Here is a 13,389-nt window from a genome sequence, read left to right as displayed (position 1 = left end):
AATGGGGTCTCCAGGGCTCGCCACTGCAAGGAGCCTCCCGTGGCCTGGGGTGCCCCCCAAGACCCGAGCGTGGAGCTGTGGTTTAGAGCTGCAAAGCACTTGGTGAGCAGGCTGAATCCCGGCTGCTCCGGAGTGCAGGAGCCTTCTCAAGCCTTTTTTAGAAAATTTTGCATTTTTCACTTGGGCTTATTGAAGCGGAAGGTATCACAGGGGTGGCTCTGGAACAGATCTCATCCTGTCATTTGTCAGGGGTAGGGATGTTAGGAGATCTAATAAAGAATTTCCTGAATTTATCAGAGCTTTACACGTTTCCAAACTCCTTTGCAAAAGCAGTGACACTGTTGATTAAATCCATCTAATGCCAGAAGATTTATGTTGGTGTTGTTTATTCTTTTTAATTACTGGGCCAGGAGTATTTACCCTTTGGGGCCTGGGATGGGTCGTAGGTTGCACCCACATGCTGGGATGCAGCCCTGGCTGGCCACTTGCGCCTTGGTCCAGCAGATGCTGGAAGGACCTTGATCCCCTCCTGCCCTCTCCTGTGCTTCAGAGACAGAAAGCAGCTCCGTGAAGATGGATGGAGGCTTCAGCCGTGAATCCATCAAGGGGCACTGCCCTCCTATTGATCTGTCTGCGAGATACGCCGTGGCCCGCAGCCGTTCCCAGAGGCAGAGGCTGTGCTTGGGACGAAGAGGGGAGCGTGGTCCAGTGCCCTGTGAGAGGCTGTTGGTGGATGCACCAGCATTAGGTAGGAGAAACATCTTTGGTCCCCCCAGGATGGTGACCCCAATGGCAATGTCTTCCTTCGTTCCCTTCCCAGCAGCACGCCTCGGCTCTCCTTGTGCCCTCGAGGAAAGCAGAAACCACAACTCACTGCCCGGCTTTCTGCTGCCAGGTCACCAAGGGCAGGTGGAGCCTGGCTCGCTCCCTAGGGTGGGCACAGCAGCCACAGCTGGGACGACCCCCCCCAAGCCCCAGGTGGGTGCAGAAGGGATACCCTGAAACTGCTCTGACACAGGGGAGCAGGTGTCACCCAGGCAGAAATTCACCCAGCTCAGGGGTGGACCCAAGCCTGGCCATGGCATCCCCAAGAGAGGGGACGTGGGGGTCCCACTCCACGTGGAGCCTGCCAGGGGACAGCAGGAGGTGAGACAGAGAGGAACAGCCTTTAATGTTTGAGGGTTAGGCTGAGCAGGGGGTGGGGGGGTGTGATTAGTCAAGACCCCAGGAGCATCATCCAGGTGCCCCTGCACCTCCCACTGATGTTCCCACCCCCTCCCCAGGACATGTCCCCCAAAAGAGTGCTCCCCTCCTCTGTCAGTTCAACCCCCCCACTCCTCCCCCATCACCTCTGCCCCTTCCACCACCCATCCCACAGGAAAAACCACCCTCCCAGCAGCACCCACACCTCCTCCGTGACTCAGTTTCCCCCCGTTATGATCAAGTCCCCCCAGCACAGCCCCACTGCGTGGAAGGACCTTACATCCGCCTGCCCCAACTCCCTGCCTTGTCTAAGGAGCATTTTCCTCCCAAGGAAGGTCTGAAGCCCCTTCCACCCCATCCCCATCTCCCTCCCAAGGAAGGTCTGAAGCCCCTTCCACCCCATCCCTATGGGAAGGGGGCTCTCACCTCCCTCCGCCTTCACCAGCCAGTTTGCCAAGAGGCTGCAAGGGAGGTGGCACCATGGCAGGAAGGGAGGCCTCCCCTTCTCCCAGACCCTCCCCCAGAGCCCTGGAGCCAAATCCCCAAATACAACCCCCCTCCCACAGACTGCAGCCCCTAGCCCATCCCACACAGGCAGGGAAGCCCCCAGCCTTCCCAGGGGAGCCCGCAGCAGCAGCTGCAAATGTGAGTGTGGAGGGTAGAGAGGGGCGAGCCTGGTCCGGGGAGGGGGTGGGTGGGGGCAGTTGGAGGTCCCTGGGCTGGTAGGAAGTTTCTGCTGCTAAAGATGCTGAGGGAGGAAGGAGAAAGAAAAAAAAAAAAAAAAGATAAATAGAGTTGGAAGGCACTAGGGAGGTGGAGGAAGGAAAAGGGGAGGAGGAAGAGGAGGAGGGAGGGAAAGGGGGAGTGGGAGGCTGGTGCGGAGGGATGTAGCCCATAGCCAGGCGAGCTGGAAGGTGGGAAGCCAGAGAAGCGGCTCCGAGGGAGGTTATAAAAGGCAGGAGCGGGTTGCTGAGCAAAAGGGAGGGCGAGAGGTGCCCACCTGCCACCACGCAGCTGCTGGCACCCGGACACGCTCCTTTGTGCGAAGCCCGGAGGATTTTCTCCCGACAGCAGGAGCCCAGCAGCAGTGGGGGCTGCTGCCAGCCATGCCCCAGGGAGCTGGGTGCAGCGGGAGTTAAGGATGGTGCCCAGCCTACGTCCTGTCCTCCTCCTCCTCCTCCTGCAGGTAAGATGTTTTTAAGTCCTCTTCTCTCAGAATGTCCCTTCTGCCTTCCTCCCCATCACCCCTCTGCATCCTGCACTGCTCCCCTTCTCTACAACGACTTTTCCATTTCTTTGAAGGAAGGGAAAAGTAAAAGGAGAAACCACTACACAAAGGGCCCTTGGGAGAATTCCTCCAGTCGAGCCATGGGGGTTTAGCAAGAGCTCATGGTGCCCAAAAACTAGAAGGGAGGGGATTGGAATCGGTGAAGGGATCATTAAAGGGAGGGAGACTTTACAGGCATGTCCTCACAAGTGCAGTCCAGCTCTCCCAGCAGTTCCCCACCTCGCACCTTCCAGTGAAACCAGCTGCCACCAGTTTCCCGTAGGCTGCTGGGAGAGGGCAGCCGTTCTGGGGGCGTGATGGATGGGGACAACACAAATGCAATGCTTAATTGTACCCACCTGCACTGATTTTCCAGAGACACCTCTCCTTTTCCCCCCACCCACAAAGCACAAGACTTCCCTCTCTAAATTCCTCGCTGTGGAACTGTAGCCACCGCTAATTTTGCAGCTCTGCACAAAATGCAAATGCTTTGTCAGGAGCAATATTCCTCCTCCTGAGGGCTCATCAAGAAAGGAAATGTTCCCAGCCCAAAGCATATTTAAATCCCAAATGCTGGGGAAAAGAGGAGGCAAAAAGGTTTCCACTGAAATCCTGAACATTTTTTGAACAAACCTATGCAGGCAGCTGAACACAATGATCAGGCTCTTGATTAAATCTCTGTGTCAAAGAGGGTTACAAGAAAAAATTTGCCTGGCTCTCTGCAAAATGCTGTCTCAGTGGCCCAGTTGTGACTGCAGAGTTAAAACAGCAGAAAAAGCAGCAGGTCAGCCCTCCCCGTTAGCACCCCTGCAGTTCGGTACCCACCGGCTGGTTTCTCACTGTGCACCACCGGCAGTGAGAGCAGTGAGGAGTACTTAGCTGCACCTTTGGGATGGGAAAGTACTCACCTAAGCAATGAGAAGAGCTGATACACCGGGTGACCTCCTTGCCAAGTTGGTGCTGCTTTTAGAAGCTCCCCTTCTGAGCAGCTGCCTTCTCCGCTGCCTGCACACCCCCCACCCTGCTGTATAGGAGCTCTTTTGCAGTTGTGTTCCCTGGTTCAGATTTTGTTTCATTCTGATGTAAGAAATGAAGGTGATGCAGGGCAGGACCTCTTCCCCCCAGCCCAGGTCCTCCTTGCCCAATATGTGGGGACACCATTGGCAAAGCTGCAGACCTGGTACAATAGGGGCAGGGTCTGAGATGGGGGGAGCCAAGCGAGCACAAGAGCTCCTGATAGCTGCTGTGTGAGCAAAAAGTGGCCAAAAAAAAAAAGCCCAGAGGTGCTGAGACACACTTCCCATCCTCTGCTAAACCTCCACAGCCTCGGGGGTTTCCCTAGCCATCCCTAGGTGTTCCCCAAGGCTGGTCCCCTTATGAAGATGGGGGGACCAAATCCACAAAAAACTTCTGGAGTTTGAGAGCAAACCCCCCCCCCCCCCCCCCCCCCGGCCCTGGTGCTGGGACCAGGAGGGGTCACAAAACCCAGCCCAAGCAAAGAGAAGTCTCTCCCAGACAGGTTCAAAAAGAAACACCCCAGCTACAAAACCCCCCCTTGCAGTCAGGCTCTTTTTTCTTATAAATACATGCATTCAAAATTCAGACCCTTTTCCAGCATGATCCCAGCCTTTTCCAGGGGACAGCATGGGCTGAAGGACCATGAAACTCCAGCCTTAAGTGAGCGCATCCCTGCAGCCAGCAATACCCACAGCAGCATCCAGCCTGCGAGTGCAGAGACCTGCAGCAGTACAGCTCCAACAGAGAGCTCAGCAGGGGTGACTCTCTCCTGCTTGGGCAAATTTTGCAGCCTGCAGATCCCTGGGCTGGCACAGCGGAGATGTTCCACATGCATCTGGCCAGCAGCTCCAGTTTAGCATCAGTTTGTCCACCTTGCCTTGCTGGGTAGACATCCCTTGGGGGGTCAGACAAAACAGACGGGGAGACAGGCAGCCAAACTTGCTGCAGCATGCTCTCCAGCACGCTGCAAGACATTTCAAGAAACTAAACAAGTGGTTAAAAACAAACAGTTCAGCGGCAGCTTTGTCAGGAACTGATGACGCTTCTCAGGTTGATAAAACTGTTTGCAAAGGCATTTCATGAAAAAACAGACTTTGGTGCTGGGGGTGTGATAGTTTCCTTTCCCCCTTGCTCAGCCTCAGCAGCAATTAAGCCCCACAACCAGCCCCCTACCCCTTCCCTGCTCAAATCCTTGTGTCAGACGAAGAGGTGCGGTAGCAGGACACGCTGACCCTGGGGATCTCTTCCAGTCCTCGCTTTCCTTAAAAGCCAGAGTTGATTCAGTGTGTATGAAATCACCCCTGTGGTTTTGCAGCTCCAGTGGAGAAGTGAATGGAAATGGCACAGCCTGTTCTCAGAACAGCTGCTCTATCACCATAGGATGAATATATAGAAATACAATGAGGATAGCCTGCACAGCCAGCAAAACCCTGCCCTGAAATGTAGCTGTGCCTACCAGAAATCCTGCACAGGGCTGGCCCCAAAGTTTGCTGTGAGCGACGAGCTCAAGCTGAGGTCTGAGCCTGCAACATTTGGGGAGGCTGCACCTGTGGTTTTGTCTTGGAGAACAGTATTTGGACTGCACAAATCGTTAGCATGGGGTTCCCTCAACAAACAGACCCAAGAGCCATTGTCCAACGCTTGACAGCTGTCACTCATAAGCGGGTGGCTCTTTCTGAAGATGGTATAACATACCCAGAGGCCCATCTGTTGTTTTTCCTTTTTTCCCTAACTATATTTTGAGCTAATAGAAGAGACCCTCCTTCTCTGCAGTGTCCTTCTTTATCAGTCACCCACCCAGAAGCAATCGCCTCCTTTCAGACAGCAGAGGGCAAAGGGTGTTGGTCTTTTGCAGATCACAGTCCCTCTTCCACCCTGACATCCCATAGTATTTGCCCTGACAAGGCAAAGGCAGATGCAGCTTTGGTGTGGCCAAGCTTTCCCTTGGTGTGAATGCAGATACACTGGAAGAAAATCATCGGTGAATTAAACGGTAGATGCTCAGCCCAGCGTATGACCCTAAAAAGGTGACGGGTGAAGGAGGGGGCTTGGGGCAGCCGAGGCGTGGGTCCCGGGGGACAGCCATGGAAAAGAAATCTCCACCCCCAAAAGGAAAATATCTGTGAACGCACACAGGTCCCACACGTGCAATCTGCAAGAGTTTAATACAAGCATCTTAGAAAAAGAGCCCTCCCCCGTGCTGGTGTCCAGCACTCCAGCTCTTCTGCAGCAGTTTTTGCTCTGGCCGATCTGGGTGCCATAGGAGCTGCCTCGATTCACACCGTGTCCCCTGCCCCGGCTTGTTTGTGCCTTTAGCTTCCAAGATCCAAATGCCATTATTCTTTTTTTCACCTGTTCTCCAAAATCCATGCCCCTTTTGATAGATAAATGAAGTCAGAATTCTTTATGGCAAGCGAGAGAGACCCGAGCTTAATCCAGGAAAACCTTTAATTGCCCATAAATCAGGTTTTACAGGGCATTCATTTAGCCCTGATTGATATTCTTTTGTTAGGATCTGCATCCAGCACACTCGGAGACTCCAAACAGAATAAATACTCATACCCAAGCCTCTATCTACACACAATGGGGGCTGGCCCTCTAATATGGCTAAATTCATAAATTCACAGATTTTAATGCCAGATGGAGACGTTATCACTGCCTGTTTCCCCCCACCCCCCCCACCCCAGTAACATCAGCCGCAGAAAATCCCCCTGTGGCTCTTGCTCTGAGCCTTGTTCTGCTGCCTGCGCTTTGCCTTGATGCCTTGATGCTAGCAGTGCTTCTGATGTGGCTTTGCATGAGAGCAAGTGGAGGAGCTACAGGGCGCTTGTTACCACAGCAGGGGTCTCAGAGGAACCATGAGCTCAGGGGTGGCAAAGCAGGTCAGTGCCAGGGCTAGGGCAGGGGGCTGCAGAGGGGAGGGTCCTTCATGGGCCAGGTGCTCCCTGGGGGTTCATTCATGGCTCAAGCTGGGACAGGGCTTACCTAAGTAAGAGACTTCAAGGTGAACACGGTAAGAAGCTCATCACCTGCAGGAGACGGTGCCTGGATGTCCAAGGAGACAAGGGCAAAGGGATCCCCCAGAGCGCAGTGAAGGCAGGGGACAGGGAGGGCTGAGCAGCAGGGGCTGGGGGCACCACGGCCACCTCCAGCCACATTTGAGGGGGCAGCTCTTTTGGTCAGGCTTTTCACGGCCACCTCCAGCCTACAGCTGCAGTGTCGGTGACACGTGCTGCTCCGTGCCCTCGCTTCCCGCACCGCTGATGTTGCTCTGCCATCTGAGGTTGGCATCCAGCTCTTTGAACATTCACTGTGTTTTACACCCAAAGTCTGGCACCTTTTCCTGCAGGCTCGGGGCCAAGAGCAGGCTAGATCCCAGCCTAATGCCCCGGGCAACCTCAGCAAAGGGCCAGAGCAGAGACCGTGCTCAGCCCATGTGTCCCACGAGGTCTTTCTTCTCCCACACCAAGTGTCGCAAGCCCAGCCAAGCCGGGGAGCAGAGCTGATGGGTAAGCAAGGTCCCTACAGCAAGGACAACTCCGGGGTGGTGGGTACTGACCCCCCTCCCAGGGAGGTCTCAGTGGCCATCACCAGCCATCAGTCCTACTGACCCCTCCAGCTTTGTGCAAAGCCACTGGCTCACACTGCTTCACCCTGCTAATCGCTCTGCTCTCCAATTACAGCCCTGTCGGCAGTGGAAAACCCAAGCCCCATCTTAGATTGCTAATTAGGCTACGAGCCATCTATCTCACTGCTCAGCGCTGTCAGCCCTTCCTGCCACGCAGATCCGATCGTGTTTGAGGCAATAAGATATCAAGGGGGGACAAGCCTGTCTCTGGGTAGTACAGTGTGGGGGATTGATGTTTGACTCAGATGTGAATATATTAATTAATATCCATGGATTGCTTTGGAGAGGGAAAGCACTGCAGGGGGACATTAATTCCTAATTGTTACTAATTGAATTTTGCTGCTAGGTCAGTGGCAGGTCACAGAGACTGACACTGTGTGTGTGCGTATGACTTTGCTGCTCACTGCTATACCAGCAGTGACACCCCCAGCCCCCTCGTGCTGAAGAGCTGACGCTGTCCCAGCCTGTCCTGCATCTCCTGGCCCAGGGGACCTGCCACTCTGCGCCCCTCGGCATAGGGAATGGCTCTGAAAAACCCAGTGGCATTGCATCAAGACATGGTTAGTGGGTCCAGATAGGAGCGACCTGCCCCACATGGCGCAGCACGACCTGGGTGACCCTAGGCAGTGGTACTCGGTGCCTCAGTTTCCCCTCTGGGACAGCATTGACAATGGGGGGTGGGGGGACCCCGTCTGTCTCTGGCGTTTGCTGTGCATGGGATGCAGTAAACGCTAGAGCAGCGTCAGGTTTTGGTGTCTGAGCCATGCAGTGAGGACTGCGGGGGGGGCAGCTGATCCCACTGCAGGGAACATGGGGGCAAAAGGAAGGAGCTTGCTGCTCCGTGGGGTCCCAGGTTAACCCAGCACCACCGGCATCTGCTGCCGTGCCTCCCCGTGGGTCAGACCGAGATGTTTGCAGCCCCTGGAAGGCAGCTGGGCTGATGCTGAGGCAACAGCAGTGAAGCCTTTGGTGGCTCCTAACCAAGGAGAAGCTGCTGCCACTCTGGGGACCACTGGGGCCCGTGCAGCTCCCAGCAGAACCATCATCCCCGTGGGAGCAACTCCCTGGGCTGACCGGGATCTCTATGCAAAGCAGCGACTTCTAGAAAAGCAGATTGCTTTTCTTTCCCATGCAGCTGAACACTCAGCTGAAGCTCTCCAGGATTTTGGCAGTCTGAGAGAGGTCGTGGAGGTGTTCTTCACTGCAGAGCATGATTTGCCATAGCCCGTGTCAAAGCAGGGCCAGGAGGGCAGAGGGACACGGTCCCTCTCTGGCCTGAACACGACCCACCGCCGTTTTGGGGCTGTGGAGGTGTGCTTGGCTCCAGCCCGGCCAGGCTGGGACCTGCTGGGTGCCATGTGGCATCTTACGGCAGCGATGCTCTGGCAGGAGAAGCTCTTCAAGGACGGAGCTTTGACCTATTCTCTCTGCAAAGCCTGGGGAGGGGTTAAACTAAGCCCCAAAGGGCAAAACAGACCAGAGCCCAACCATCAGGGTACCACACCAGGATGCTTTTGGCTTGTGCAAATCCACCTGCAGCTGCCACCTTCCTCAGCTTACTCCACTTGAGCTGGGTCTGACGGCAGTGGGAAAAAACCTCTGTCAAGAGCATCGGCCACATTGCAGTGAGACAAGACTCAGAGCCTGGTAAAAAAAGCTGTTGGGGTTTGTTGTGGTTTGGGGAACCTTTTTTTTCCCCCTTTCTTTCTTCCTTCTGTAGCTGTTTCAGCTCATTTCAGCCTGCAAAGAGCCAGAGACTGCACTCCATCCATGCCCCCCTCTAGCTGCAGCTTGGTCCATGGTGCTGCTCAGTGCCAAGACCTCTCCCTGTGTCTGGAAGGAGAACTGGCACTCCCAGGCTAGAGCAGGCTGCAATTAGGCGAAACACATCCAATTAACACTTGAGAGCCTGTTCAGGTAGGCAAACCACCCCAGTCCCTTTCGGGAGGAACCCTTGTGTCCCAGCTACCTGTGCAAAGAGCCACCAGGTCTGGTGGGCACCAGACGCAGGCATCAATGCAGAGGGGAGCTGACCCCACGCCCCCTCGCTTACCCCATGGCTGGAGTTTGGGTGGTCTCAGCTTTCAGCAAAGAGACCCAGGAGGGTCCCGGCTCCCGCAGGAGCAGCACAGCAGGAGCTCCCTGCAGCACCCGCACTTGGGGCAGGGTTCTGCTGCCGGATCCCCTGTGCCATCTGGAGCAGTCATAACAAGGAAGTTATTCTCAGCTCCATTTATGTGTCTGCCTGACATCTCTCTTGCTGTCAAAACCAGCTTCCCCAGGCAGTAAATAGTTGTTTGGAAAAGAGCAAGTGGGTGCTGAGCTTGTCTCCATGTCTGAATAAATCCTGCTAATGCTTTGGTAAGGCACAGGAGATCGCTGGGTGTGCCAGCAAGAGCAGGCGGTGTTTATACGACTAAAGGGGAGGAGGAGGATGGTCTCCTCCCCACCCAGAGCAGCTCTGAAGGTAACTGGCACTGGGGACGGGGCACCAGGCAGTAGGGACCAGCCTGGAGGTTGTTGTTCATTGCATTGGCTCAGCACAGGATAGCGTCCGAGCCCACCGCCCTGGGGAGCTGGGACCCTCCATGCAAGCAGAGGAGGCTGCAGCCTTTGCTGACTCCAGGCTCAGGTCTGAGCATCCCGGGGGATGTACGTGCCGGTCGTTCCAGGCACGGCTCCGCCGTTGACTCAGCAGCGAGCTTTCCTCCAAGGGCTTTGGTCAGCCCTCGCAGGGCAGGCTTGGGCTGAGGGAAGTGGAGTTCTGCTTCATCCACGGTTGGCGTCCGTCCCCTGAGCAGAGGGGACCAGCCTGTGTCACCGTGTCACCTGCCTCTGAGCCAGAGGAGGACCTGGGCAGGTGCTCTGGTAGAAATCTGTGTGTTTTGCAAAACAGAAGGTCCCCTCCTTCCCCACCTGCCTCGCTAGTGAGCCTTGGGTCTAACAGCACCATCCCTCTGCCGTCTTCCACTTGCAATTGCCTTCCTGGGTTTTAGTTTCCCCAAACTCCTGCAAAGGCACAATAATTCCATAGTAGCTTTTCCAAAACAGCTTCCCATACAGATGGAGTTGATGGCTTTCCCTTGCAGTGGAGCTGCAGAACCGCCCAGGAGCTGCTCTGGAGAAGGGGTGGGATAGATCCTGGTCAGTGCAATGGGAATGTCAGTGTTTGCAGACAAGCCTCCCTCCTGGAAAAAAGTCTTTAGCCAGACCTGGTTGTCTGGGGATCAGATCTCCTTAAGGACATGCATTAACATCTTCCCACTGACAGCTTACAAGGCTGTGATTTTAGTAAGGTATTGAAAATCCAAGCATGGTGTCAGGCTCCTCATGTTTCCCTTGTGTGCTCTTGGGATGCAAAGAAGCTAAAACTAAAAGTGTTGATTAAACTGCTAAACAGCAGAAGCTCCTCGACCTGGCAGGGGCTGTGCAGGGCCACCTTGTGGGCTGCTGAGAGGGATATTTGGGGCAGGAGAGGATCGGTGGGTGGGAAACAGAGCAGAGAGCATCAGCCCTACAGCCGCAAGCTGGGTAAGCCCAGCTCCTCTGGGCTGGGAACCCATCCTGCAAACGGGTACCCATCCATCAGGCAGCTTTGGCATCCATCAAGACATGGACAAGTCCAGACCAGACCCACCCACTGTCCTGTCCAAGGAGGGATTGAGGGCTGGGGAAGCGGCACCTTGCACATGTAACCCTGCCTGTGGTCTGCTCTCTCCCTGCACAGGCGTTTCTCCTCTGGGATAGCCCAGTCGCAACCTCCATCCAAGAGCAGTACTGCGAGAGCCTGACGCCTGTCACCAACCACACCGGTGAGTGTCCTGTGTCCCCAGCCATCCCCAGGGGACCCCAGCAGCAGGGATGGCTGGAAGAGGGTTTTGTGGAGGGGGTCTCTTGGCTGATCCGCAGCTGCCCAGATCCTTTCTGGGGGGAGGTGGGGTGCGTGGAGGCTGCGCTGTAGCCCCGTGCCGGCTGCTGCAGCCTCTTTGCAGGGTGACAGTTGGGGCAGGTAAAAGGTGCAGAGCTCAGGAGAGCTAAAAATAGAGAAAATAAATGTCTGGTGGTCTGGGCTCGAGGGGGAGGTGGGCAAAGAGATATCTGCCTGGCTCTTACTCCTGCGCTGCCCATTCTGCGCCATGCCCAGGGACACCAGGACCTTTGTCCCCTGTGTGTCCCCCCCTCTGCAGTCCCCCTGCCCAGGGGTGACAACTGGAGGTTGTGACTTTCTGCAGAGACCACGTCAGCAGTGCAGTCTGGCCAGCCTGTGCTCAGGGCTCGGCCACCTTCCGTCCCCCAATGCTCCTAGATGTGTGCCATTGAGAACCTCGGGCCACCAGCCACGAGGAGCTTCTGGGGACATGGCCACGGCCAGGGCTGCCTCAGCCGAGCTGGGTGAGACCAGCAGGGCCACGGGCAGCTCAGTCCTACTCAACACCCATACTGGAGTTTGCGTCTAACTGGGTCAAGCCCAAGATGTGTTTGTACCAAACCTGGCTTTTAGCCTACATTCAAGACGTGACTTGGGTGTCACTGCAGCAGTGACAGGTCTGGTTCAGGGACAGGCATTAGGGGAGGAGGGAAAGGAGAGGAGCTCACAGGAGCAAGGAGAGAAGTCCTCCCCAGCTCAAGGATGCTGCAGAGTTCATTTTCCCAGGACTGAATGAAGACCAGAGCAGGCACCAGGCGATTGCCCTGCTTTGCTCCCGTCCCTGCTGCTCAGAGCAGCTGCCTCCATCAGGGTGACGGATGGCTGCGGAGGCTCGGCGCTGATGGATGGCTGCCTGCCACCCGGCTCCCATTAACAGCAGCATTAAAAACTCCTTCTTGAAAAATTACAGCTTGGCACCAGCTGATTCAGTGCCTGGCTGAGGCCAGGCCACCACAGCCCTGCAAGGAGCATCCCCAGGGCATCCCCAGCGGGAGAAATGGAGGCAGAAAGCTGAGGGAGAGCAAGGTTGCCTGTGGAAATGGAAATGCCTGCGTGTCTCTGACCTGGCCATGGCGCAGACAAAAAACCTGGTCATCACTCATGTGCTTTGCTCCCTGAAGGTTTCATCACTCCGCTCGGCCAGGTGGCTGTCCTTGGCCACGTTAGGCTGTGATAAATGGCATTTGTTTTCTTCTTACTCGTCTCCCCTGCCACAACATGTGTCCAGCGCTGTGGGCTCTGACCCACAGAAGCACCAGCCAAGCACCACAGGATCTTCTTGTGATGCACGGACCTGGTGGCATGACCCGGGGCAGCAGGCAGGTCCCAGAGCCTGCTCGTGCCCAGCTCATGGCCTTTGCAGCCCACTGCTGGAACCTCCTGAGCCCAGGGGAGAGGGTAGAGAGTGGGCAGAACTTCTGCCATGGCTTTGCTGATGGGCATGCCCTGAAATTGCCGCTGCCCTCAAGCAGTGGGTGCTGCTTTCTGCTTCGCTCAGTAGGGATTTATTGGTGTGAATCCCAGCAGGATTTACTGCAGCTCAGTGCCCATCACCCTGGGACAAGGGAGCATGTCAGGCTTCAGATTTGCAAACTCCATGCATCCAACCTGCCATCCCTGAGTAATTCATTCATTTGGGATGGGGATGGTGCATGTGAGAGCCACTTCCAGCTTCACAAGGGGGCTTAGAACACGAGGTAGACATGAAACTAATTGTCTTATGCCTGCTGCTTGGGAAGTGGAGCTCAGCACCAGCCTTCATCCTTGGAGTCCGTTTAAGCCCTGCCTGATTCAAGCAGCAATTCCTAGGGAGGGATATTTACAAACCTGAAAACTTTGTTTCAAGGCTATTTAACATGAAAGGTTGTTAGGATGATGCTAATGAGAATTGCAGCGAGGCCGTGAGACTTAATTTGTTAGTGTCTGCACAACCCCTGGGAAATGGCACATGCTGGTAACACAAGCCCAGTTGGTCCTCTGGCACGCGGCTCAGCAGGGCATCAGTCGGATGCATGGAGGCGCCCTGCCTTGTGCTTGTGTGCAGCACCTCTCCTCCGAAAAACAGCCCAGCATGAGCTCTTCTCCCCTCTCTGCTCACCAATCCCTTCATTATTTAATCTCAGACTTTTTAATGAGGATGCATGGCTGGACAGGGGTATCGCCAGGGTGCCAGCACTCCCTGAGGCACATGCACTGAGCTGGAAAGGTCTCTGCTCACAACAGTGTGGTGGAGACAGGTCGGGGGGGATGCTTACCAGACTCATGGGGTGCAGGCATGGGCAAGCAAACCCTCATCCTGGGATGAGCCCCACAGAGCTACCTTGTCCTGCCCTCTTATGAGCACGG

At 55.5% G+C, this 13,389-nt stretch overlaps 1 protein-coding gene across 1 annotated transcript in view; it reads left to right on the top strand.

Moving 5' to 3' along the window:
* Window positions 1–2,060: 2,060 nt before the first annotated feature.
* Window positions 2,061–13,389, top strand: part of CRHR1 (corticotropin releasing hormone receptor 1) — a 29,458-nt gene continuing 18,129 nt past the window's right edge. Inside the window, exons 1-2 of the mRNA XM_037411442.1 lie at window positions 2,061–2,389; window positions 10,843–10,927. Coding sequence (XP_037267339.1) covers window positions 2,345–2,389; window positions 10,843–10,927 — 130 coding nt within the window. The 5' untranslated portion in view covers window positions 2,061–2,344. The remainder of the gene's footprint in view (window positions 2,390–10,842; window positions 10,928–13,389) is intronic.

Source organism: Falco rusticolus, chromosome 18 (genome assembly GCF_015220075.1).
Source record: "Falco rusticolus isolate bFalRus1 chromosome 18, bFalRus1.pri, whole genome shotgun sequence".
Lineage (NCBI taxonomy): Eukaryota > Metazoa > Chordata > Aves > Falconiformes > Falconidae > Falco > Falco rusticolus.
Note: the sequence above shows the minus strand (reverse complement) of the source record. Positions and strands in the feature narration are given on the sequence as shown.